This window comes from Nannobrachium achirus, assembly GCF_963921795.1.
Source record: "Nannobrachium achirus genome assembly, chromosome: 1".
Lineage (NCBI taxonomy): Eukaryota > Metazoa > Chordata > Actinopteri > Myctophiformes > Myctophidae > Nannobrachium > Nannobrachium achirus.
In genome coordinates, this window is record NC_137810.1 from 13,161,460 (window position 1) to 13,188,695 (window position 27,236).

The window sequence follows — 27,236 nt, forward strand, 5'->3', positions numbered from 1 at the left end:
TTCATGTCCGTTGTGTGGAGGCTTCATGTCCGTTGTGTGGAGTGTGGGCGTGGCTCTTAAAGGAATGTATATATAAGATAGAGCTTGGGAAGATAGTTAGTCATAAGAATGAGTTGTCAATGCCCCTGGTGGATGAATTTGTTAATGCTCTATACCAGGGCTTCTCAAACCTTTTTAGGCCGTGAACCCCAAAATAAACATATTTGAACTGGGGACCCCCACCCTGACAAGCACTTGGAATTGTAGGCATTACGTTTAATGTGACTCTGTTCCGCAGATAAATATTGTGAAAATAGCAGATCTACATGCTCACAACGCCTCGCAACGCGAGGCGTTGTGAGCATGTAGATCGGCTGTTTTCACAATGTTCGCCTCTCGAATATTCGACTATTGGAATACTTTGAGGTTGAATAATTAGAATACTAAAAATCACTATTCGTGAATGCCCTAGTGTGCTCTGCCCATTCTCAAACACAGCAACCTGCTCAGCTAAAACAGTTAATGATATCGTTGTTGTCGGGTGGAAACCTCGTATCTCCAAGTTTCACGTTTGTACGTTATTTTGCAAAGTAAAGCCCTGCTTCATCATACAAGGCCGTCGCACAAAAGTAGTGAAAACAGCAGATCTACAAGCACACAACGTTGTGTGCTTGTAGATCGGCTGTTTTCACTATTTTGAATAATTTTTTAATGATAAATGCAAAACGAACGGTTTTGGACATACAAGGTTTTCGCCCGACAACAACGATATGCAGATACGCAGAGATGCGTTTGTGCATTATAGATATACTGTAGCATCAAAATCAATTGAACTACTTTAGCCCTATTTTTATGCTAAGGCCGTTCAACAGTACATGCACACAAAACGCTGCAATGCAACATGTTGTGAGCTTGTAGAACTGTTGTTTTAGAAACATCTTAAAAAAAATTAAAAAATTTGAATAACTTTGAAAAACCTTAACAACAGAAATCATCTATTATGGGGGGGGGGGGGGGGGTCCCTGGTACAAAACCTTTTCATAAGGGGGTCCACCACAGCCAAATACATATTCATTTAGAGGTCCTTGACCTTGACATGTCCTGAGTTGTTTTTATGCCCTACAGCTGGAGGAAACTGGCACACAAGAAATAAACACAGCAGTTATAGTAGCTGCCATAATAAATGACCATCAGCGACTAAAAGTAATTAGACATTTCACGGTCTTGCCAAACAGGGCAGCGTGAAACAGCTAAGGTTTATTTTACGGCCCGCAGCCCAGTGCCGTTACTGAGCCTGTTATCCCATTTAGGCCCAGAAATATTGAATGCTTTAACCAGTGAAAAATAGCAGATATACAAGCTGCGAGCTTGTAGATCTGCTATTTTTGAAAAAAAGTCGTGAAAAAATGTGTGCAAATCTTTGAATATATGTATTTTCAAAAGTGAACGTTTGTAACTCAAATTTTGCTTCTGGGGGGTGGTCCCTGGAACTAGATATTTTGAGATGGGGGTCCGTGGCCAAATAAATATCATTTTGTGGGTCCTTCACGTGAAAAAGGTTTGAGAACCACAGACATAGTAGTCTCTCAAGAACAGACTAACTGAGCTCCAGTTGAAGTGAAAAGGACCTTTTCTTTGACGATGGCTGGCCAGATTGCTGACATAGAAACATAGATTTTTCAAAAAATCTTAGAGGGATTCAAAAGACACGGGTCAAAATTCTAATTGTCACGATTTTTCAAAAATAGCAGATCTACAAGCTCGCAGCGCGCGCTGCCAGCTTGTGTATCTGCTATTTTTCAATAGCTAAAGCGTAAAATAATGATACACTATAATGTGTACCCCGTTCTGAATGGGTTTTAAAGCACGGGGGCCTGGTGAGGTGTTAACCGTGCTCTCTGTGTGTGACTTCCAGATGTGGTGGATCCCCTGGAGAGCATGTTCCCCCCAGAACTCTCCATCCTGCGCAACTCCGGCCCCCTCCTCCCAGGTGGTGCGCGGGACTCCGCCGCTCCCCCTCCTCCGCGCTCCAGCCTGCCCTTCCCCTTCCCCCCCCACGTGGCCCAGGGCCTGCCCTACCTGTCGCTGCCCTCCCTGGACGACTACCGGCCCTGGGAGGGCGCGGAGCCCGAGGAGCAGCAGGGCGTGCTGAGCGTGGGCCTGGCCGTCCAGTGCGAGGAGACCAGGATGGTGGTCAGCATCGACAGAGAGAGCCTGGAGGTAGGGGGGCTGTCGCCGTTATGACATTATTCATAACAACAGGGTTCCCACTGTCATGACATTCCTGGAAATATTTTGAAATTTGAAAAAATATTTTTCCAGTACTGGAAAAGTTTTGGAACTGATCAAGGGTCCTGGAAGGTCCTGGAAAAAAATAGCTATGCATTGTCTTTGGTTATTGATTTTGTTAATAACTCTGAAATGACAAATTAAACATTGGCCAAATTGTCAAATATTAGAGGCAGAAATTGTGAAAATAGCAGATCTACATAGGCGTTGTGAGCATGTAGATCGGCTATTTTCACTCGTTATTGAGCTGAATTATTGTTATATAGTCCTGGAAATCGGGTTAAATATTCTGGGAAAGTTTTGGAAAAGTTTTGGAAATTAATTGGTAAAGATGTGTGGGAACCCTGTAACAATTATTATCACTCAAATAATAGTTTTTTGGGCATCGAAGACTGGAACATGTGAATACAAACGTAATTTCTGTTTGCCGTTTAGGCTCCATGATCACAAACTGCACAGGGCAGATTACTGACATATTTAATACATTGATATTATATATTATTAAAATATTATACAAATAATAGATCACCAAATAGTGGAAATAGCTGATCTACAAGCTTAAGCTTGTAGATCTGCTATTTCTGCTATTTTTCCACATTGTTCAACTTGGAAACGATTATGACGATTATGCAAAATAATTGCGATTATCGGAAATAATTGGGTTATCTGAAATAATTGCAATTAGACCAGTGGTTCTCAAAGTGGATTTCAGGGACTCTCTAGGTTCCGTTATGGGGGTCTAAATTGACCCTTACAAGTCTGTAACTGTGTACAAATGGAACCAAATAATTTGGTTCCATTTGTACACTGTCAAAGTTAAAGGGAGACCTTCAAATTTGAGAACCACTGAATTAGACGATTATGTAATAATTGTGACAGGCCAAGCTGGAGGTGAGCGGAGGACACGCCTGCCCCCAGTTAGAAACATGAAAGCCGTCAGTGAAGTTTTCACGAGCTCATAAACAATTAGCTAGGTTTGATGAGGGCGATAACGGAGCCTTTTAAAATGAAGTCCAACAAAAAAAAAAAAAAACGGGAGAAATACTCCCATTGTTGAGTGGCTGTATTTTTCCGTGCCAGTCTCCCTTTTAAAGACTTGGTTGGCATTGAAGTGGGTGTTGGTGGTGCCCACTGCCCAATGCTGGGCGCCTGAACAGAGAGAAAACACGGCCCACATCACAGTGTGTGGAAAACTCCCTTAGAGTGTAATGAGGAGTAGCTAGCGTTGCAGCCAGGCCACCTTGTGCGGTTTATTTATTCCTGGGAACATGAGATTGAATGGATAAAATGTTGCAATGTAACATTTATTCTTTACAACTCTGGAGACTGGTCAATAAATTCATATTCATCCATGTCCAATTCTTATGTTGTTTCATATGTCACCAGGCCAATGGGTTTGCCCATGCCAACCTCACTCTCCAAGACCCAGAATGCAAAGCGACAGTTAATTCCACACACTATACGTTGGAGACCCCTCTAAGCGGCTGCCAGACCACTGTCTACCCCATGCAGACCAGCTCCAAGGTCCTTTACATCAACTCGGTGAGTACATAACTGGCAATGACACCTTGATCAAGCCTCTGTAATCATGATCACAATAGAGGGTATGCAAATGCATAAAGTGAATGGTGAATCGAGTGGCAGATCGATTGGAAAAGTGATTGGAAAAGTGAATTTGACGTTGTTTTAACATTGTTTAATGCAGTGTTTCTCAAACCTTTACATTTCAAGGTCTCTCATTAACTCTGACAGTATACAAATGGAACCAAATGGACCCATTAGGGTCCATTTGGTTCCCTTTGTATGCTGTTAGAGTTACAGACTTGTTTGGGTCAATTTAGACCCCCATAAAGGAACCCACAGTGTCCCTGGAATCCACTTTGAGAACCACTGGTTTAATGCAATCAGATAGGCCTTTTCTGTTTGGATGTTTGGACTGTCAACGCCAGAAAGTAGTTTTTTTGCCACTCAGTTGGTGTTCCTGCATAACTTCCGGCTATGAGGATGATGTCATGTGCATACCCTCTATACCTGTGACCACCCATGGCCATGACTAGGGATGGGTATCGTTCACCTTTGAATCGATACGATACCTTTTTCGATACTTGGGAATCGATACGATACCCTTTTCGATACCATTTTCGATACTTTTTATTTTGTAGAGCAGAGGTGATGATGATGATCACACAGTGTGGCGTAGCGGAGAGTATAGACAAGTAACAAGTGTAGCCTACTAAAGCAGTCATTAAACTCTCAGTAGCCCAACTGTTACAGATGCGACCGGCCAGGGGTCCAGAGTATCGAAACAAGGTATCGTTCGTTTTTACGTGAACCGATACCCGATAGTATCGACGTCATGCAATCGATACCATTAAAAGTATCGCAGACGATACCCAACCCTAGCCATGACAATAACACTTTACAACTTAAAACAATTGCAGCTGTATTTTGCTGTGTGTGCTATAAGTATTTACAATGTAAACAGAGATCATTTATTTCCCCCCCTCATCTTATTAAATGAATGGCTATCATGTTAAAAGGTCGTGGTGGACTGGACACACATCGCATCTCACATCCCCAGAATGATGATCATTAATAGGGAAAGCCTGCATCTCGTTTCCTCTTAACAAGCAGAGATAAATCGCTTCCTCCGGGACATTTTGAAATATTTCTTTGCGAGGGGAAGTGAGAACAACACTTTCTGGGTCCCACACAGTGTAAAAACCCTGGGCGCGAGTCCAAGGCTGTCTTTTGTGTGAGCACTTGGATGCAGTGATAACCCCTAGGACCTCTGGTGAAAACAACTTGCGTTTCATTTTCTAGGTCAGCGCTTGTCAAAAGGCTATCGTCCCCCTTTTGGCCGCTGTTTGTCCCGTCCTGTGATTTTAATTAAGTAGGGGTACCATTTGCGGGTCAGCTAACATCAGGACCACAGGCGGAACTTAATCAACGTCGCCGTGGCTGTGCTCTCACCTCATTAAACCCACATTTTCAGAAAAATACACCCTCTAATCTGGCTCTGGAACAGTGGCGTCAGTTCAGCAAAAGCTAGGGTATGGCAAAGATGGGAGTCCTCATGGAAAAGAGGCATTACATTTTGCATAACACGGTTCTATTGTGAAAATAGCAGATCTACATGCTCACAACGCCTCGCAGCGCGAGGCGTTGTGAGCATGTAGATCGGCTATATTTTCACAATGTCTGAAAAAAACTAGTTTTGACAGATTTTTACACAGGTTTCTAAGGTTTCTTGGGCTGGATATGGCAGCCTGGAATGGTTGTTCAAGTGCAGCTAAACTTGATATGTTAGTAAACGTGCCACAATTAACAATAATGCATTGCACCTGTGCAGCTGACCTGCGGAACCTGGGAATATACCATTTTGTCAATATGGGGAGAATACAGGTGTGGAGAATATAATTATAATACCTTGTTAAAGTGACCATTTTGTTAAAATTTGCACTTTATTTTACTGTAATTTAACAAAGAGACATTCATGGATTTATATTTAAAAGTAACTTTTATTTTCTCCCCTGGGCCCAGGGCAGAGCCCTGCAACGGGCGGGGTATCCGTGGGTACCCAACGGGTACCTGTGTTTGACGGGCGGGTACGGGCGGAATATATTCAACTATAAATTTGCGGGTACGGGGACGGGCGGTGCGCGACTAAACACGGGCGGGTGACATTTTACTGTGAAAATCAGACAACTGTTTCTGCCTAAAACAACGTCACAAGAGCGCACACATGCAGTGAGCAGCAGGACGACAGAACCATGGCATGCATGCATACAGCACTGTTTCCACCTAAACGTCAAGTGAAGTCACACACATGGAGCGGCGGCAGCCGGCTGGAGCGCACACACTCACAGTGAGGAGAACACCGAGTCACCGACACACAACTTAATAAAGTGGCCGCGAGTGATCTGCTTGCCTAGCGCGCGATGTAGTTGAAAGGTCCATGATTGTATAATATCCACGTGATTCCACGACTATTAGGAGTTCCTTTATTATCGTCACATCATGGGTCCGGTTTGGTTTAGATTACCTCGGGCTGTTTATCATGAGAGAACCAAGACAGACAGACAGCGAGTGGCGTTCCCTTCAGCTGTGAAAAGATGGATATGTGCTTCGCCGTATGACGGTGCGTGTCGAGCATAGCAGACATGCAAGCTCACAAAGCTGCAAGTTCCGACATGTTGTGAGCTTGTAGCTCTGATATTTTCAATGCGCGACACCGTCGTATGACAAATACAACTGCACAAAGCAGCGGAGGCAGAAAGCAGCAGCAGCAACAAGCTGTTGCGACAGTGTCAGATCATGATACAATTTTAAATTAGTATGATTGGTTTTAAAGGTTGTTCTACTTTATCCAAATAATAATAGACCTATTAATAATAGGCTTAATAACAGCATTTTCCGACGGCTTGCAGGGGGATCAACTTTGGAGTGAAAATGGAGTGCGATGCCATTGAAAGAACGCATGCACGGCTGTAGGCTATTTACTTTAATGCATGTAATCACGGGTAACGGGGCGGGCGACGGGTCCATTTTTTGACGGGCGGGGCGGGTCTGGTTTTGATTTTTTAATAATGACGGGTAGCGGGCGGTCCACGGATCTGATTAATGACGGGACGGGCGGGCGCGGGTTGTCAAAATTGGACCCGTGCAGGGCTCTGGCCCAGGGTATGGCAGCTGCATACCCCTGCCATACCCAATTGACGCCCCTGCTCTGGAAGCACTGCAGAATTGAATGAGAAAGGTCTGAGGAAGAGCCGTGTGGCTTGAAACGTTGAAACCAAGTAAAACATACTCATTGTGAGCAGCAAATCGGCGTGAGGACTCGTTTCTTATTCGTATACTATTTACTGGTAAGACACCTCAGGGCGACATGCAACCTCACCCTAAAGGGCGAGGTCGCGCCAATGCTTGGCCATCTGGCCAGTGATGTATATCGGATCAGTTATACATACATGGAGATCCATGTACTGTACATCCCATTTATGCCCATACATGGAGATCCCTGTCTGAACCAGCTGCACAGATATGGGCTGTCCTCCTCCATATATGGGCAGTCCTGTTAGATATGGCCTAATATTGATCCCTATCTGAACCAGCCACACAGATATGGGCCATGTCTTGGCCATCTGGCCAGTGATACAGTATATATCGATGACATCAGGGATCTTCATATATGGGCATAAAAGGGATTCTGGGGAATACCCATATATGGACTTTTACATAGGTGATGTCACCTGTGATATCACCTGTGATGTCACAGAGATGTGTCAAGGGAACCAACCCATAGACTGTAAAAATGTGTACACACACAGAGACGAGCTGTGACATTTCTCATGGTAAACTGCGACCTTCGGTCGCAATTAGTCCAGCACCCAGCCTATTCGGCCTCGGATGTGCATGGCCTTTTGGCTGTGTTTCAGCCTCTATGTTAATTGAATGAAACTCAGAACATATTTCTTTTCCGTGGAGAGATGTCGAACATGTTTCGTGTTTGTCAAAATCAAAGGACATCCCCAAAATGTAATTCCAGACCTCCTGTTGCAGAATGGTTTGGCATTCCCTCATAGATTCACATATCTGGATTCTATGAATCCTGAACACCCTGAGTTGAGCAATACCACTCACAATGGGGACTGTGGACCAAAACAAAACCAAAAAAGGATGTAGCTGCAAAGCGGCGACTTTGGGGGCTCAAGACAGCATCGACAGTTAGAAGTTCAAAGCTACGAGGGGTAAACCACCAGGGACGTGCTGGCCATTGGGAAAAGCGGGACAACTCCCGAACGGCCAGTTCATTCCCGGCCGGTCCAGGTCGGCCATTAGGAAAAAAAATTAAAAAAAATGTCGGCCTTCGTTCCATTTTGGGGGCTAGGCGACCAACAAAGTAAATCGTCACTGTCGGGCAGAAACCTTGTATCTCCAAGTTTCAAATTTGTACATTTTTTCGCAAAGCAAAGCCCTGCTTCATCATACAAGGCCGTTGCACAAAAGTAGTGAAAACAGCAGATCTATAAGCACACAACGCCTTGCACAAATCATTTTTAAAATGATAAATACAAAACAAACGGTTTTGGACATACAAGGTTTCCACCCGACAACGACGAAATATAACTCATGTAATTGGCCCACTGGCTTGTCACTTGTCATGATCTGAAATGGCAAATCTTTGAGTAGCAGCATCGCTATAAAGAGATCTCTCTCTCTATAGCGCGCAATGAGGGCTTCTCCAACTCTTTTTCCCGGGCTGAATCAGGGGCCCAGCACGTCCCTGTAAACCACTGACAGATTCTGTGCTGTACTAAAGATAAGTGCTGGCTAATGCTTATCTTTACTAACTATACTAACTACCGGTATGTTTTTTTGACAGACGCTGCTTCATTTACAGAGAAATCTGCCAGGCCGCACCCTTTTTTCAGCAACGCTGTCACCCCCTACTTTTTGATTTCAAATCATGTTGGGGACTAACCCTGTCATCAGATAGAGATTTCAACATATCCAGTATTCACCTAGTTACTGTAGGTGATCTTTGGACAAACTGTCTGATTTATGTCCAGAAGCGTTTGGAACTGATTGGGCGATTTCAAAATATTTTTTTTTCCACACATGGTTCAGCAGTGTTATGAAACATATTCTGTGAGTTTTGTAATAATTGGGCAACCAACGTTTAATTTATCGCCCGATTAAATATTATGCCACACCCACTTTTCTTTCTTACTTTTGCATTTGTAGTGGTGGTCAATTTGAATGCAACTTTCAGGGTACTGAATGTACAGGTATTGATGTTACAAAAGATTTAAAGAAAATTATTTGCGCCAACAATTAGGTATTCCAATCAGTTCTATCAGCTGAACGCATAGAGGAGAGACAAAAATGGGAATGTCCACTCTGAGGTTTTGAGATGGAAAATGATCGTATACATTTTTCATACATTTTTTTTGGTAGCACTCAGTGCGTTAACACTGAGTGAAAACCTAGTCAGACATGCTTTTGTGCTTCTTGGCTCGGTAAATGGATGCTTTTAATTGTAGCGCCCCCATCAGACCGAATGTGGTCAAATGTGTTGTGCAGGTTTATGCACACAACTTCCAATCATTCCAATCACAACTTCCTCTACCATTTAGTATAGTTCCACAGGAACTTCCAGAACTGCAGCAGAAGGAGAAAAAAAAAACATCAGCTCAAAAACCTCTGTCACTAAGGCCCCGGCTACACGGAGCTGGATTGTTGCTGGATTGTTGATATCTAGACACTTTTTTGTGCTGTTGGGGCATGTAGCCACACGAAGCTGGATAGTTTGGCAGTGAATCTGGATAGTTTTCAATCCGGATAAATAAGTGGAGACACTGAAAACTATCCGCTTCACTGGATCCGTGTAGTCAAGATAGGCGGATAGTTCTGAAGACAATGACATCACCGTAATCTTCGCGCATGCCCATTGATTCTTTTGGCATTCGCTGTAGTGTTCTTCCAGAACAGAAGATGGCAGCAATGCACCAAAAAGATGGGTGCCAACCGTCCTCAAAAAAGAAGCTCTTGTCAGTGAGCATGCGCCAACAACAGCAGCAACAACTTCAAAACAAATAACCTCGCGTTTTGAAGAGTTTATTAGAAGTTTGCATAGGAAAAAGGTACAGTTTCATGACGGTACAGTTCACTGGTACAAGGTCAACTAAGGAGATCCTAGAAAAGCACTTGGCTTATTTCCAACCATCATCAGGCAGAACGTCACAACAACGCAGAGTCGCCGCCGACTCATCATCATCATCATCACAACAAACATGACGCCTTCCAAGCTTTTTACTTTTTTCCTTTCCCTTCTGGGACTTTTGGGAGTGCTCCAAATTAACATGGCACTGCTGCACCAACTCCACCACTTCAATGGGACGAGAAGGCGTATGATGCGCACCATATTGCTGAACACCGGTCCACAGCGTCCGCGGTTCAAAGCCCGCAAGCGGCGGCAGTTTTGGGTCAGACCTGGTCGAACCAGCCTCTGGTGGGACAATTTCGTGGCAGGGTTAGTGGTTGAGGAGGAGTGGAAGGAAAACTTCCGCATGTCGAAACCATCACTCGTTGCTTTGGCAGAGTGTCTCCGTCCTTACATCGAAGGTAGGCTATGCCTTACACACAGTAGGCCTATGTCTCTGTATGTTTTCACTATTGTTTGTATTTCTTTAGCTGATAAAGTCTGTATATGGGTCTTCCCCATGCTAGCTTGCAGTGGATATTTGTTGTCTCAATGCCATATTTGCCACGGACAAATGAAACTCATAAATAGCTAGTACTGAATGACCATAACAGGTATATATCACTCTGAGAGTGTACAAATGCAACCAAAAAGGGTAAATTTTGTTCCATTTATACCCCCATAACTGTCTCAGAGTGACTCTCAGAGTTATGGGGGTACAAATGAAACCAAATGGACCCCCATAACTCTTGCGTGTACAAATGGGTATTTGTACCCCCATAACTAGGGGTCTATTTGGTTCCATTTGTACCCCCATAACTATGGATAAAGTTATGGGGGTACAAATGGAACCAAATCCATTTGGAGGGTCCGTTTGGTTCCATAGAGTTATGGGGGTACAAATGGAACCTATTTGTACACTCTCAAGAGTTATGGGGGTCTTTGCAAATAAAACATTTGAGAACCACTAGTTATAGATAGATACCTTTATTATCCCAAGGGGGAAAATGTGTTGCTCAGAGGCAGCACAGCAGTATAATGTTATTTACAAAGTTACAGAGAAGTATGAAAAAGAAAACAACAAGAACAGAGTACAGTAAGTACAGTAAGAGCAAGGTACAACAGGAAAGGGAACGAATAATATATATAGTATATACATAGTGTCTTAAAGCATAAACTATCAAAATAATACAGTGCCCAAATCAAAGTGACCATAACAGTCAATACTAAAAAACTAACACAACCTAATAGTGCAAAAAACTAGCAACTAGCAAAATAGAATAAAAATAAACAAGAAAAGGTGATGCATGGGATTCCTAATATGCCATAGTGTCATACATGCACACGTGTGTATGGAAATATTGATGACCCCTGCTGTATAGCACTTTGTTTGTTTTTAAAATGTGTTTTATAAATAAATGTGATTTGATTTTGATTTGAAGGGGAAACAACGGTGATGAGAGCTCCAGTGGACGTGTTGAAGAAGGTGGCCTGTACCTTGTACTACCTGAGTGACCAAGGGAGGCAGCGGAAGACGGCAAACTCCTTTGGCTTGTCGAAACAGTGCGTCTCCAACATCGTGAGGGAGGTCTGTACAGCCATAACTGTCCATCTAGGCCCCCAGTACATCAGGCTGCCCTTCACAGAACCTGAAGCTGAAGAACTTGTTAGCCAGTTTCAACATGCCCATGGTATACCACAGTGCTTGGGAGCAGTTGATGGCACACACATCGAGATCAGACAGCCCATGGAAAACTCTGTGGAATATATCAACAGAAAAGGGAGATACACCCTCAACGTACAAGGCACGTGTAATTATAATTTCCAGTTTATGGATGTGGTTGTCAAATGGCCTGGGAGCGTTCACGATGCTCGTGTGTTTGCGAATTCAAAATTAAATTATTATTTCAAGACTGGTCGCATCCCTGCCCTGAAAAAGAGGATTGTGGAGGAGGAAGACCCCATCCCTATATTCCTACTTGGGGACCCGGCCTACCCATTAATGCCTTTCCTCATGAAGGAATATGCCAGCGGTGGGTGCAACCCTCAACAACAGTACTTTGGCATGTGTCTTTGCAGCGGACGAATGGTCATTGAATGTGCTTTTGGGCGATTGAAGGCCAGGTTTGGAGCGCTTCAGAAGAAACTGGACATCAACCTGAATGACCTCCCTTACGTCATCTATGCTTGTTTTGTTCTCCATAACTATTGTGAGGTCTGCAAGGAGACCATTGATGACCACAGTGTGACGTTAGCTCGCGAATCTGACAGTGCATTCCAGCCTCCCATGCAGAACAACCAGTACAGAACAGACTGCAATGAGGCTGAGGGAAAGAGGGTCAGGAGGGTCTTGACAAAATACCTTGATCCTTAAAACCTTTATTTTTTTTTTATTTTTATTTTTTTTCATTTCATTTTTTCAATATAAATGTTATTATTTACTTTGTAAGCACAACACATCTCTTCTGGGATGGCAACTGGCCCCTGGCAACAAACTTATTTCAGATGGATTATGGCCAAATTATAATAATTTTGGGGGTCCTTTACATGAAAAGGTTTGAGAACCACTGAAGGCTGTAGGAACAGCCTTTTTTTTTATTTTATTTTTTACTATTACTACTTCTTTACTACTTCTTCTGAGGAGCCGAATCAAACAAAAAGGAATGCCTCAGCTCCTACTGTACTTTACAAGTGTTTATCAGGGTGTGAGGTCCCACTATTTTTTACTATTACTACTTACTTATTATTACTACTTACTATTACTACTTACTACTACTTACTACTTAATATTACTACTTTTACTATTACTACTTAATGCACACTAATGTGTGCATTGCAAGAATGTTTTCTCACTCAACAGTAAACAAACCAACATAAAATTTAAGTGTATAGAGGGTATCTGCACATTTCTTAAGTAACAATTTAAGGACTTTTTAATCCCTCTAAAATGACAAATTAAAATTGTCTAAAATTAGAGGCAGAAGTTGTGAAAATAGCCGATCTACATGCTCACAACGCCTTCTTCTGAGGAGCCGAATCAAACAAAATGGAATGCCTCAGCTCCTACTGTACTTTACAAGTGTTTATCAGGGTGTGAGGTCCTACTATTTTTTACTATTACTACTTACTTATTATTACTACTTACTATTACTACTTACTACTTAATATTACTACTTTTACTATTACTACTTAATGCACACTAATGTGTGCATTGCAAGAATGTTTTCTCACTCAACAGTAAACAAACCAACATAAAATTTAAGTGTATAGAGGGTATCTGCACATTTCTTAAGTAACAATTTAAGGACTTTTTAATCCCTCTAAAATGACAAATTAAAATTGTCTAAAATTAGAGGCAGAAGTTGTGAAAATAGCCGATCTACATGCTCACAACGCCTTCTTCTGAGGAGCCGAATCAAACAAAATGGAATGCCTCAGCTCCTACTGTACTTTACAAGTGTTTATCAGGGTGTGAGGTCCTACTATTTTTTACTATTACTACTTACTTATTATTACTACTTACTATTACTACTTACTACTTAATATTACTACTTTTACTATTACTACTTAATGCACACTAATGTGTGCATTGCAAGAATGTTTTCTCACTCAACAGTAAACAAACCAACATAAAATTTAAGTGTATAGAGGGTATCTGCACATTTCTTAAGTAACAATTTAAGGACTTTTTAATCCCTCTAAAATGACAAATTAAAATTGTCTAAAATTAGAGGCAGAAGTTGTGAAAATAGCCGATCTACATGCTCACAACGCCTCGCAACACGAGACGTTGTGAGCATGCAGATCTGCTATTTTCACAATAGAAACGGTGGTATAAAATATGTAATGCCTCAACTCTTAGTGTTCATCACGGTGGGGGGGTCCCTGGTTAAAATATGATTATTTTGGGGGTTGCGAGCCGAATCAAACAAAATGGAATGCCTCAGCTCCTACTGTACATTACAAGTGTTGTGCTGAATGTTATGATACATGTCCGTTTTTTCTTTTCTGATGTTTTCACACAGATGTGAAAGTATTGTAATGCTACACTATAATATACATTTTTCCTTGTAACTTCTCTGAACAGTTTTTCCAAGGCAACTTATTTGTGATTGAAACAAAATAAAGTAAATTTGGCATTGAAAACCCTTTTTTTATTCGTGTGTACAGACTGTCAACTGTTGTGGTAATAGCAATGCAACAAAACTAAACAGGCATTTAGTGCAAAATGACTTATAACAGTCTCACTCTCCATCCACATGGGATAGGCTATGTAAACAGTACATTTTACTTTAACACTATATTCAATGCAGTCTTTGTTCAACGCAAGTGCAACTAAACGCAAGTGCAACTGAAGTTTTATTCCAAAGAACTGTAAACATCCACATAGGATATGTATACACTATACAATCAATGTGGTATTATGTGCAACAAATATGCCAAAACCATTACAAAGTATGCCTCCAGAGCAATATTATCTAAAATAACAAATGGCCTAAAATGAAGGCTTAACAAAAACATTAGGCTGCAACAAAAAACTGAAATGTAACGGAAACTGTTATTTTTACAAATTTTCAAATTGGTCATTCTGGTCATCTTGGAACAGAGCCTGCCTGTAGGAAAACGGAGTAGGATGTTGGGTGCTATTTGGCTGAGGAGGTGACACGCTGTGTGATCGTGATGGGTTAGGGGATGGTGTGTTGGAAATGAACGGATCAGGATGTTGTGGTGTGTTTGACTGAGGAGGTGACACGCTGTGTGATCGTGATGGTGTGTTGAAAATGAACGGATCAGGATGTTGTGGTGTGTTTGACTGAGGAGGTGACACGCTGTGTGATCGTGATGGTGTGTTGAAAATGAACGGATCAGGATGTTGTGGTGTGTTTGACTGAGGAGGTGACACGCTGTGTGATCGTGATGGTGTGTTGAAAATGAACGGATCAGGATGTTGTGGTGTGTTTGGCTGTGGAGGTGACATGTTGTGTGATCGTGATGGGTTATGGGATGGTGGGGTGAAAATGAACGGATCGGGATGTTGTGGTGTGTTATTTGGCTGTGGAGGTGAGATGTGTGATGGGTTATGTAGGTATGGAGGGTAAGGGTTATGCATGTGCATGTAAGTGCCACTTTGAGGTTGTGCGTAATATGGATGCTGAGTAGGCAGGGGCATCATTTGGGTCAAAAGATGAATTCCACCAGTGATTGCGGATGTGAGCTGTGCAATGTTGGAGGTTATTTTGTTGAGATTCTCTGTGTTTTGTGTTTCTGCTTTTTCCATGAGTTTCAGCATGCTCCTCTTCACCTCTAGGTCTTCTTGGGCAGCGTTCTCCAATGGAACCCTTCTCTTGAGTTTGTCGTATCTGTAGCCCTTAAGTTTGTCCTTGAATAGAAGAATAAAATACTTTAGTTACATGGAAAATAAATTTCAAAACAAGCAGATAGAACTGTAATAGTCTATAACTGTATATCCTATGTCTGTAAAAACAACCAACAAAGAGCAAAATGCAATAGCATATTGTATTCCATATTTTAGAATATATATGTTTTAATCAACCAATAAAGGATAGGTGGGCACTAGTGACATCTGGGCACCTTGATGCGAAATTGCCTATTTTGTCCAAAATGTTAAAAAATATATATTTTAAAAATGATCTTAAGTAATGTAAAGTATACATGATGTGAACATTCACAGTACATCATTATCAGACTTAACTTTAACCTTCAAATTCTTGTTTATGCGCCAAAATGACTGGATATACTTTTTTTTTTCTTTTAGCAATTGTAGAAATATTAGACCGTATTGTCGAAATGTTTCAGCATGTTCTAATCAGATATACTTTACATACAATAGTAAAGTAGAGTAAATCATTATAGTAATTCGGTATTAGGACCACAAACATACTTGAAGTAGGTTCCTTCGGTCCTTCACGGTCGAGGCAGACACTCCTGGAGTGTCTGCAGCAGACCCATTTCCATCACTAGACGTGCCAGCAGTAGACCCATCTCCATCAATAGACGTGCCATCCGTAACGTGTCCTGTATCAGGAGGACCCTCGCTGGCAGATGATCCGTCGGTCTGGTCCACGTCAATGTCTGAAGACTCGATGCCAGAAGATATTGAACATGTAGCTGGAGAGCCACCCCAAAGCAGCGCACAGAGCTCGTAGTACAGCATCACCACTCTACCGTGTCCACTTCGGCGCCCGTTGTCAACGGCTTCGCGGTACTTTGATCTGATGTTCTTGAGCTTGGTCGATATTATTGACTTGATCGCCATTATTGACTTGGTCAACATGTCCTGTGAATGAGGAAAGTCTTTCCCAACCTTTTTAGCTTCCTCTGGATCAGGATACTGTTCCCGAAACTCTTCTGTGATGTCGTTATATTTTGTGTAACACGAATCCCAGTCAACACTCTCTTGTGCTCTCATGGCCTTGTATTGTACGGCGATATTAAGCAGCAACTCAACCTCATCGTCGGTCCATATAAAAATTTTATCACTTTTTTCACTTTTATCTTTTTTCTTCTTGCTCTCCATGACTTCACTCACGTGTTTTCAGTAGCTGTTTGTTTTTGTTTTTGATTCACTGCCGGGCTTCCGGCTTAGTACTGCGCATGCTGAGATGCTGAGCCTATTCTTCTATGGTAGAGCACTCTGGGTATTACTTATCCCTTACCACCACGGCGCCACCTACTGGCCTGGCATGCTTGTTGGAGCCTATAATTATAGACCTCCCTCCATGCCTCCCTCTAGTGGAGGTCTGGGGACTCATATTTTAGACCTAGATATCCAGCTCCGTGTGGACCTAGATAGTTTTCTATCTGGATATCAACAATCTATCTGGATATCAACCATCCAGCTCCGTATAGCCGGGGCCTAAATCTCTCGTCTCTTATGAACGCAGCCGATATGTTTTGAATCATGGTCCCCCCCCCCACAGATCCTGATCAGCCACACTGAGCCCAAGGACGGGAGTGGAGGGCCAGACTACGAGGACCTGGAATCTGGAGACGTGGTCTTCCCCAGGGACACGGAGGAGCTGGAAAAGGCCTTCGTGGAGCCCACGGAGCACCTGTCCTCCATCGTGGTGAGTCGTCTCTTCTGGCTCTGTTTTCTCAGGGGCGTACATTTTCGCACATTTGCGCACATTTTCACGATTTTTCCAAAAATAGCAGATCTACAAGCTTGTATATCTGCTATTTTTCAATAGCTAACATTCATGGGGGGCCCGCAGTGAATCCTTGTACCCAGGGCCCAGAATTTGGTGTGACGCCCCTGCTATTTCTCTGCAGTGAGAGCGGAGGCTTTCCAAGACCGTATAGAGTTGAGAAGTCAAGACCACCGATCGTCTCCGCCTTCGCATAAATCATGTCATGAAACTCCATTTCCCAGAGTCCCTTGGTGCTAGTAAAAGACTCATCTGGCCCCTGCGCTCATAGATATATATAAGAAGGCTAGATGGCGCAAGGCGGAGTCGGCGGCGTCGTTCACTGGCGGCCATCTTAGGACAGGACCATCCCCCGCGTCCTGCCGTTGTATTGTGCCTGTAAGGTGAGTGATCTGCACACTTAAATACTCTTTACTCTCTGAAATCTTGACCGATTTACTAACGGTTTGGATTATTACAAACATTATTAGCGTGGCTATGAGCTCAGGCTGGTTGACATGTTGAAATTGAAGCTTTTCATTTCGAAAAAAGAGCATGCAGCATAGTTAAGTGACATGGCTGCTTGCACAAGTTCATCAAGACAACAACAATCGAGATTTTCAAATATTATCAGGTTTTCCTGAGACCAATAACGATTTCATGACAACTAATCTTTTGTCTAAATTACATTTCTTTGTGTGGATATTGTTGTATTTTTTAGCTGCAGGCTAAGAGACAAGAAAGAGGCTGTGAGTGTGAGCTAGACCTATATCTTATTACAAAGTTGACAGCAAAGTTACAATGGTGGGAGAGGCAGAATTACATGATTTCCAAGCGGTGTGGTTTGTTAAAAATATCTTACATTTAGATACATTGATACAGGGAATTGCTGGCTTTCTGTTTACAGAAATAGGCCTAGGCTACTGTATGTGAACTTAAGTCTGTTGTGAAGATGCCTGATTGTTTTGCTGCCTAATGCCTATGGCTGCTCCAATGAAAGGAGTAGGCCTATCCAAATGGAACCTGTGGGATCACCTGCCACAAATATGACAATATTATATTATAATTAGGATAATCATTATGTACAATACAAGTTCTGCTTCACAGGAACAGGGCTGTGAGATAATAACATTGCAAGAGTGTTGTTGACCCTGGCTTTTAGAAATATTTCTACCTGTTTACACACTTTTTAACTCTTTTATTGTGGTTGTCTTATTCTCAAAGTTTGCATAGGCTAATGCATACATACATACATAGTGTGTACATAGGCCTACATACATCCTTACCCTTAAAGGAGTAGTTCACCCCCAAAACGACTTTTTTATATAGATTATTCACACCATGGAGACTTGAGTTCAATAATTTCTTTTTGTGTTTGTCACATTCTTCACAAAAAAATGATTATAGTAAATTTACCTCCATTGATTCCGGATGGGGACGAATGCATTTGGGTCCCCTTCCGGAATCAATGGGGGTAAATTTATTGTAGTAATAATAATATTAATAATATTATAATAATCGGCCTACTGCTAATTTCAGGATTTGTTGTGCGACGCTCTTTGAAGAAGCTGTCCTGTGATGTCTGCCGGGCCAGCCTTGTGACCGATGCTGAATCTGCCTGTAAGGACAAGAGCTACCACCTGCTGACCCTGAAAAGCAATTGAGGTCTGGTGATACCATTTGTTCTGAAGGCACGGTGAAGGCAGCAGAGTGGGTCGTTCGCCAGGCATCTGCAGAATCCAGATGAAAACAGCCCATAGGATAGGAGGATAGGTTCAGAGGATGTGTTTTTGCTCAGGCATTGACAGTCACCACCATACACTGATGAAGTTAGTTATGTCCCTGTTTTTTAAGCTGAGGCTGCACCATATTGCTAAAATTACTACCCAAAACGGTCCTTTTTAAAGGCCATTCGCTCAAACTCTGTGTGCACATACGGAAGCCTAATTTTGGCTTCGAGCCAATGTTCCTCAGTGGTTTATACTGTATATATATATATATATGTATGTATGTATGTATGTATGTATGTATGTATGTATATATATATATATGTATGTATGTATGTATGTATGTATGTATGTATATATATATATATATATATATATATATATATATATATATATATATATATATATATATATATGGAAACATTTCATCCACAATTCCATGCTGTATTGATCTGGTACCATAGGAGAGATAACAGGCAAACAATGATCAAATAAAACATTCTTCTACATTCTATAATTGTGTAGTCTTCTTGTAAGTAATGCAGATGTTAAATAATGGGTAATTTTTCCCCCAATGAATGTATTTGAGTCTGGTTTACCTCCTTTTTAGGCTTTACATTTAAAGTTGACTCCAAGCAAGAACGTATGAGCCCATGAGTAGTGCACTGAATGCCATCTGAGAAAAGGAACCCACTGTGATTTTGCTATTCAGTTAATGCTACAGGTATACTTGATGATGGTAAATCCTGTCTGTCTCTCTACACTGCCACGCCACCGCCCTCTCAACAGCCTCTCAACAGCCCCCAACAGTTCCAGTCTAACCCCCAACCTCATTGATCATTGTTGAGCTGTTCAGTACAATATTGGTCCATTGAACCTTCAAACAGGTGTACTGCATGTATCCTACTTCAATATCAAGGGCCACCAAAAGCTACCTGTGCAGCATGGGGTTTAGCAAAAAAAAAAAGATTATTATATATCATGATTATTGCTGTTATGACTATAGTTGGTATATATTATGTATGTACTCGTCTAGCTGTTAGTGGTCTGATTTCAGAGGGAGGGGAGGATTGGTCATGTTACTGATTGGGAAATGACTTGCAGTTGCAGTGCTGAAATAAAATGTATTATTTTAGTTAAAAAAGAGGTTTATTTGTTTTTGTTATGTCCTTAATAAAATAACCTTGAAGCCCCATCTCTAATCTCATATTTTACAGAATGGCAACATGAGTTTTGAAACTGATATGATCCTAGATAAAGTACTATGTTCTATCCGTCTGTCTTTCAATGTTATATGAGATACTTAAAGTGTGGTTCCTGTGGAAATAAGCCTCGGCTTTCTAGGATCTCCTTTTAGTTGACCTTGTACCAGTGATTTGTACTGTCATGAAACTGTACTTTTTTCTATTGCAAACTTCTAATAAATTCTTCAATCAATCAAAAGACTATTTTATATGAAATAAATATAAGCCAAATGAGACAGTTTTTTATATTAAATAAATACATTGATACATTTAATACATAATGTATTAAATAATATAAATATTACTAATAATGGAACTATTACATGTTATATTTACAATATAAATAGTGTGTATAGCTAATTGCTTTACTTTACCTATATACTTAATGTTATTTCATATGGAAATCCATGGTTATAATTATTCTAAGTATACAGTAACGTAGCTACGTTTCTTAGGTTTATAACAAACCAATCCGTTTCAAAATAGGTTGAAAATTGAGCAAGCTCTGGTCATTTAAATAGTACATACACTATAGAAATTAATGTTAAACTGGGCGATCGGTCCTGTCCCAAGATGGCCGACCTGTAGCGTCGTCAGTCCCCATTGGCCAACAGCGGGCGTGAGCTATCTAGCCTTTATATATATCTATGCCTGCGCTCTCCTGCAGTGATGTCTGTCTCTCTAACTGAACTTGACCCGGCCTTTAATGTTTTCCACGTTCTGTGTCTCCCCATTTTCTACCGTTTCTCTCCCGCCCCCCCCCCCCCACCCACCACACATACACACACACATATATACTGTACAGAACACCCTCCCCCACCACTTTTATCGTATTCTCCAGATTTTATCACACAGCAGCTTGTAATGCTCTCTATAGCCCCTTTTCCACTGGCCCAACACCACACCACTCCACATCACACCACACCGCCCACTTGTGCCAGGTTTTCCACTACAAGGACCTGGGTAGAGTGGTGTGAAAGTGGTACTAAACGTGGTACTACAAAGTATCCAATCCAATCATTTAGACCACCAGGATATAGTTGTAATACATGATAATAGATTCTATTGTGTTATAACCACTATTATAATCTATTATAGTGTATTATAATTATCATAGTAATACGTCATTAATACTTTATAGTGTGTTATAATCACAGTTATAATCCATTATAGTGTATTATAATTTAGGATAGTTGTAATCCAAATTTATATTGTATTATTATAATCACAGTTAATAGGGTCAATTTGTTTCTTACCGATTTGTGTAATGGAAAATGTAGATATTTTTATGTGGTGCGGTGTGGTGTAGTGTAGTGTGGTGTGGTGTGGTGCTAAAGCTGCAGTCGAAAAGGGGCTTATGATGCTTTCTGAGCCATCTCACTCAGTCTTATGTGATGTAAGACTCTCACTCAGTCTTATGTGATGTAAGACTCTCACTCAGTCTTATGTGATGTAAGACTCTCACTCAGTCTTATGTGATGTAAGACTCTCACTCAGTCTTACACCTTATCGTTGTTGTCGGATGAAAACCTTTTATGTCCAAAACCATTCGTTTTGCATCAATCATTTTAAAAATGATTTAAACTAGTGAAAACAGCCGATCTACAAGCACACAACGCCTCGCACCGCGAGGCGTTGTGTGCTTGTAGATCTGCTGTTTTCACTACTTTTGTGCGACGGCCTTGTATGATATGAAGCAGGGCTTTACTTTGTGAAAACATACAAATTTGAAACTTGGAGATATGAGGTTTCCACCCGACAACGACGTTATGTAACTTGATGTTTGCATTGGTTTGTGTGCTTGGTTCCAGTTCAACTGCACGTACCAAAAGGACCAAGATCCCCCCGAATTCCTTCCTAAGATTGTGCCGGGAGGACCTGGAGGAGCCAAGGAGCCGGGCGACAACGTGACGTTCAGCATGGAGCTGTACCACACCAACCTCTTCCGATACCCGGCGCCTCAGGCCTTCCACACCGTGTCGGAAAATAAACCAGTGTTTGTCGAGGTACGCTGTGTGATGTCATTAACACTCAAATACCTGGAACGCGCCCGAGTCGCGTTAGATTTTAACCACTTTAACCGTTATTTTATGCCTTAACTTTAGAAAAATAGCAGATATACCAGTAAGACTCCCTAATCGTTGGTCGCTTATCTCCACAAATAGGCCAAAAGTTTGTTTTACCAATTATCAAGACATACGGGCAGTTGACAGTTTGCCATGGTTACTCATTGAAGTTGAATCTCCATATATGGAGATAACCTACGCATCACACTAAGTCTGACCTCACCAGCCCATATTTGGGCATGAGCAACTTATGTCTCCATATATGGAGATATGATGACATCACACAGTCCTCAGCCGATGATGTGGCGTGATGTCATACAATACACAAACGAGCCCTACAGTATAAAGGGGCAATTCTTGCCAGGAAAGAAGCATTTCTTCGACTCAGACCTTATCGCCAGGGTTGGCTTATAGCAGCTGTCGGTAGGACCATATATGGATTCTGTTAGTGTGGATCTCCTAACAGGGCATCATCTGGGATACAATCCCTTTTATGTCCATATATGGAGATCCCTAACAGAATCCCTTTCATGCCCATATATGGAGATCCCTAACAGAATCCCTTTCATGCCCATATATGGAGATCCCTAACAGCATCCCTTTTATGCCCATATATGGAGATCACTAACAGCTAACAGAATCCCTTTTATGCCCATATATGGAGATCCCTAACAGAATCCCTTTTATGCCCATATATGGAGATCCCTAACAGAATCCCTTTCATGCCCATATATGGAGATCCCTAACAGAATCCCTTTTATGCCCATATATGGAGATCCCTAACAGAATCCCTTTTATGCCCAGTTGGTTGCTAGGGTAAAAAAACATGGTTGCTATGGTAAACAGTTGGTTGCTAGGGTAAACAGTTGGTTGCTAGGGTAAAACCATGGTTGCTAAGGTGGTTGCTAACGTACACTAACAGACCAGCAACAACAGACTGTTGCCACAGCAACGTACACAAAGGTTTGTGTACACATGTGGTGTGATGTCATACTGAAGATATATGACATCACACCATACACAAACAAAGGTGTGACGTGTGACGTGTGACGGACGGACGGACGGACGGCCGGTGGAGGTTTTGGTAGTAAACTGCTCCCTAACGGTCGCAACAAGCTCACAGCGCGGCACCGAGTGCCGCGCTGCGAGCTTGTAGATCTGCTATTTTTGAAAAGTCGTGAAAACGAGTGCAAGTCTTTGAATATCTTTGACCCGATCTTTGACCCGACTTCTAAATCCTTCCTCTAAATCAGTGGTTCTCAAACTTTTTCATTTCAAGGACCCCCAAAATTACAGGTATTTAGCCACGGACCCTCATCTCAAAATATGTTGTTCCAGGGACCCCCCAGAAGCATTTGTAACCCTGAGTTACAAATGTTTGCTTTTAAATAGATATATTCAAAGACTTGCAAAGAAAAATCATGATTTTTCAAAAATAGCAGATCTACAAGCTCGCAGCGCGGCACATGGTTAAAGCAGTCAATAATCCTAGGCCTAAATGTGTTAACACTTGGGATGCCAGTATTTTTGTAATGATTTGGCTACAGAATGCTGCCATTCACTTGCGCTTTATTTTGAAGAGCCCCTGAAAGCCACAATCGTGTCCATGTTGTGGAAATTCACTAAATCCGGATGTAGAGTTTACTTTCATACGGAAATAAAGAATTCTAACCGCGGCCGAGCGTCGCGGCCCAGTGTCGCCGTGAAAAAAGTGTTTCTCTGCGATCGAAGCGTTATTGGAAATAGATTCCGAGATAAAGCAGTTTCTTTGCAGCAGCAACGAATGGGAGCCTATGGATATATTACAAGCTTCCTGATGATGGCGGGCCGAGTTGCATCATGGGATATGAGGTTTTTTCCGCTCTCCAGCCACTGCCGCAGTACCTATTTACATGGTTACCATGGTAACCATCTAACACACCTTCCTGGACGTAATTGGCATCGGAAGTGTTAACTCATTTTGTGCTCCTGAAATTAACGGATTAAAATGTCCAGCGTGCCTCTCGCTTTCTCCATAAGCGGCCAGTCTCTTATTTTGAAGGCCAGAAGTCGATTGCGTAAACACTTCCGGTTTGACGTCATCACGTCATTCACCGGAATCGCTCGTCGTCAACATGCCGTTGTGTAATGGCGGATCGTTGCTTTTCAACATGTGTTTTATTAGCGAGAATCTACTGCCATCCTCCCCTTTGAAAGTGTTGTTTGGAGATAATGGACATTAAAGATGAGATTCCCCGTCTGCCTCCATGTTATGGGATTACTATTTTGTGCACGTGGATCCGTGATGATGATGAATCGGCGAGGGCGATTGTGCCAGGACCTTCCGCGCAGCTACAGGGTAGGAGAACCGCCGTTACAGTAATAGAGTACTTTTCACGAGTATACTCGGGATCGGCACCATATGATACTCGAGTATTTTTCACGAGTATTCTCGGGATTGGCTACAAATGAGTTAAGAACACTTTACCATCCGGTGTATTCCACAAATTAAATAGGATCATGTGGTCCTGCAAGTCCATTGTCTGTGCGTACGTGCTTTGGTCTCTTTCCTTTGGATGATCAACACTGTCATGGGACAAAAGTTATTATCAAAAAACAACAAGGAAAAAACCCTGACTGTGTACTCTTTGTCTGAGATTTCAACTCTTAACTTTCTTTGATCTCCTAGTGTGGCGTCCATGAGGTCAATTTGTATTTGGTCTGGTTTAGGATAGAGAGCTTGCACTCACGTTCACCCCTCACATCCATTGTACAAAATGGACCAGAACGCATCCATTTTGACACTGTCAGACTTCCATTTACGCTCACGCTCATTTTACTGTGCAGCCCCCCTTCAGTGTGTCTTGGTATTCTGACTGTCTAGCCTGGTGGAACGTCTCTTGTGAAACAATAATTATGGAGGTTTTCTGGTATCGACGGTAAAGACCCATACGAAGAGGCCCTTTGAAGTGATGATTTATGATGCTATGAGAAGGAGATGCTTCACTGACAGTGTGGACATAGAGCCAGCACGTTACAAAGAGCTTTCTGTGTATGAGGCTTCTGGCCTAACCTTTCCCTGCCACCTTTAGACCTCTCACACCAGGCTGAGAGCTGCCTATTGAGGCCAGGGCCACAAGGTGTGCTGCTGGATGTTGCTGTTGTGCTTTTGTGCTCACAATCTACGATGTGTTAGCTTATAGCTGGCCTTTGATGCATGCAGTGCAGTGTGCCTCGGATGTTTAACTGTACGTCGTGCCAAATATGTCAATGTTGTTCTACCGGGGGCGGCAGTGTCTCAGGTCGAAATGTCCTTGAGCAAGACCCTGAACCCCTCAGTGCTCCTGGTGAGCAGGTTGGTGCCTTGCAGGGTTTCTTCAGCCATTGGGGTTTTTGATTGATTGATTGAAGAATTTATTAGAAGTTTGCAATAGAAAAAAGTACAGTTTCATGACAGTACAAATCAATGGTACAAGGTCAACTAAAAGGAGATCCTAGAAAGCTGAGGCTTATTTCCACAGGAACCACACTTTAAGTATCTCATATAACATTGAAAGACAGACGGATAGAACATAGTACTTTATCTAGGATAATATCAGTTTCAAAAGCATAATATCAAATACAAAGGCAGAAATTAAAAAGAAAAAGAAAAGGGGGGGAGCATGGGGGCTTAGTCTATTTACAAGTCACGGGTAGCAGCTGTCTGAAGGTGACTTTTCATGCCAATTTTGAAGGAGGCTAGGGATTTGCTCTCCTTTAAGGCTTGTGGAAGGGCGTTCCACATGTTGATGGTATAGCAGGAGAACGAGTTAGAGCCTTGTTTAGTGTTAAATCTACGTTGATGATGATTAGTGGAGCTGCCTCTGGTGTTGTGATCGTGAACATCCTTGACCTTTAAGAAGTAGTTTGTCAGGTACATGGGTACCGGTATCTTGGAGGTGTAGTGAATCTTGTACACCAGGCCCATTGCAAGATGCTGTACTCTGTCAGCTACTTTGAGCCACCCCACGCTTTCGTGGTGATGAACGGTAAGGTGGGTCTGAGGTGGTAGACCAAGCACAACCCTAATTAGTTTGTTCTGGGCTGTTTGGAGCTGAATGTGTGTGTGAATGGGTGAGTTAACGTTAACAAATCAGGCATGCCATTGTCAGAAAACACACGTATGTTAGTGAGAGTTATCTCTGGTTTTGTGGAATAAAATATCAACTCAAACCCCAGGTTTTCAGAAGGTGGACCAATCAAATGAATATTTGAGAAAAATGAACTGGAACAGGAAATAGGTATGCCAGCTTCTGAAAAGCTGGAGTTACGCATCACAGCTGATCGGCCATGTTCACGGGAGGGAAGCCACGGCGGAGAGCAGTCTTTGTCACTGAACCAAGCGTTCCTATGGGTGGGGCTGTCACAATTATTACATAATCGTCTAATCGCAATTATTTCATATAATCGCACATATTTTGTCATAATCGTCATAATCGTGAATGTTGAAAAATGTTCATACATTTACAAACATTTTCAGAAATAGTGGAAATAGCAGATCTACAAGCTCACAACGCGTCGCATCGCGACGCGTTGTGAGCTTGTAGATCGGCTATTTCCACTACTAATGTTATATTTTAAGTAGAAAGTTGTCAAATATGTCAGTAATTTTTTTGCATATTTAGGTTATGCATATTGCATATTTATGCAACTTGAAAGCCTAAAAGCCGAACAGAAATGTAATTATCAACGTCAAAAACACAATTAAATCGTTAATCGCAATTATTTGAGTGACAATTAATCGTCATGTAAAATGTCATATCGTGACACCCTACCTATGGGCTGGGGCCGGAAACTGTGAGGGGGGGTATCGAAGCGACCACGGTTTTCCCGGTGAACCTAAGCGCAACGGAGGGGGCCGATGGGCAAGGAGGGTCGCAAGCTTATGAGAAACAACTAAAATAAGACCTTAAAACCTAAAAAATAGTTGTGTGCATTAGCGCAAGATAACGATAAAGGAAATCATTAAATGGAAAACATTCAATTAACTTCTGAAAAGGCTTCTAAGCCTACGCTAACCTACTTGTAAAACTAGAACCGCGATCTTGCCACACGTGAAT

At 42.0% G+C, this 27,236-nt stretch overlaps 3 protein-coding genes across 3 annotated transcripts in view; 2 read left to right on the forward strand and 1 right to left on the reverse strand.

Annotated features, from left to right (window-relative positions):
• The window catches only part of tgfbr3 (transforming growth factor, beta receptor III), a 152,246-nt gene that overhangs the window by 103,818 nt on the left and 21,192 nt on the right, over positions 1–27,236 (forward strand). Inside the window, exons 9-12 of the mRNA XM_080724877.1 lie at positions 1,895–2,199; positions 3,655–3,810; positions 16,915–17,061; positions 21,904–22,098. Coding sequence (XP_080581003.1) covers positions 1,895–2,199; positions 3,655–3,810; positions 16,915–17,061; positions 21,904–22,098 — 803 coding nt within the window. The remainder of the gene's footprint in view (positions 1–1,894; positions 2,200–3,654; positions 3,811–16,914; positions 17,062–21,903; positions 22,099–27,236) is intronic.
• On the forward strand, positions 9,706–12,456 carry LOC308284289 (putative nuclease HARBI1). Its single transcript, XM_080724867.1, has 2 exons — positions 9,706–10,395; positions 11,416–12,456. The coding sequence occupies exons 1-2, from the start codon at positions 10,065–10,067 to the stop codon at positions 12,345–12,347; spliced, it is 1,263 nt and encodes a 420-aa protein (XP_080580993.1). The 5' UTR covers positions 9,706–10,064; the 3' UTR covers positions 12,348–12,456.
• LOC308284278 (uncharacterized protein) lies at positions 14,532–16,548 on the reverse strand. The gene is made up of 2 exons (XM_080724856.1): positions 15,876–16,548; positions 14,532–15,353 (listed from the first exon to the last, which is right to left on the reverse strand). Exons 1-2 carry the CDS (start codon positions 16,509–16,511, stop codon positions 14,538–14,540), a joined length of 1,452 nt encoding a protein of 483 aa, XP_080580982.1. The 5' UTR covers positions 16,512–16,548; the 3' UTR covers positions 14,532–14,537.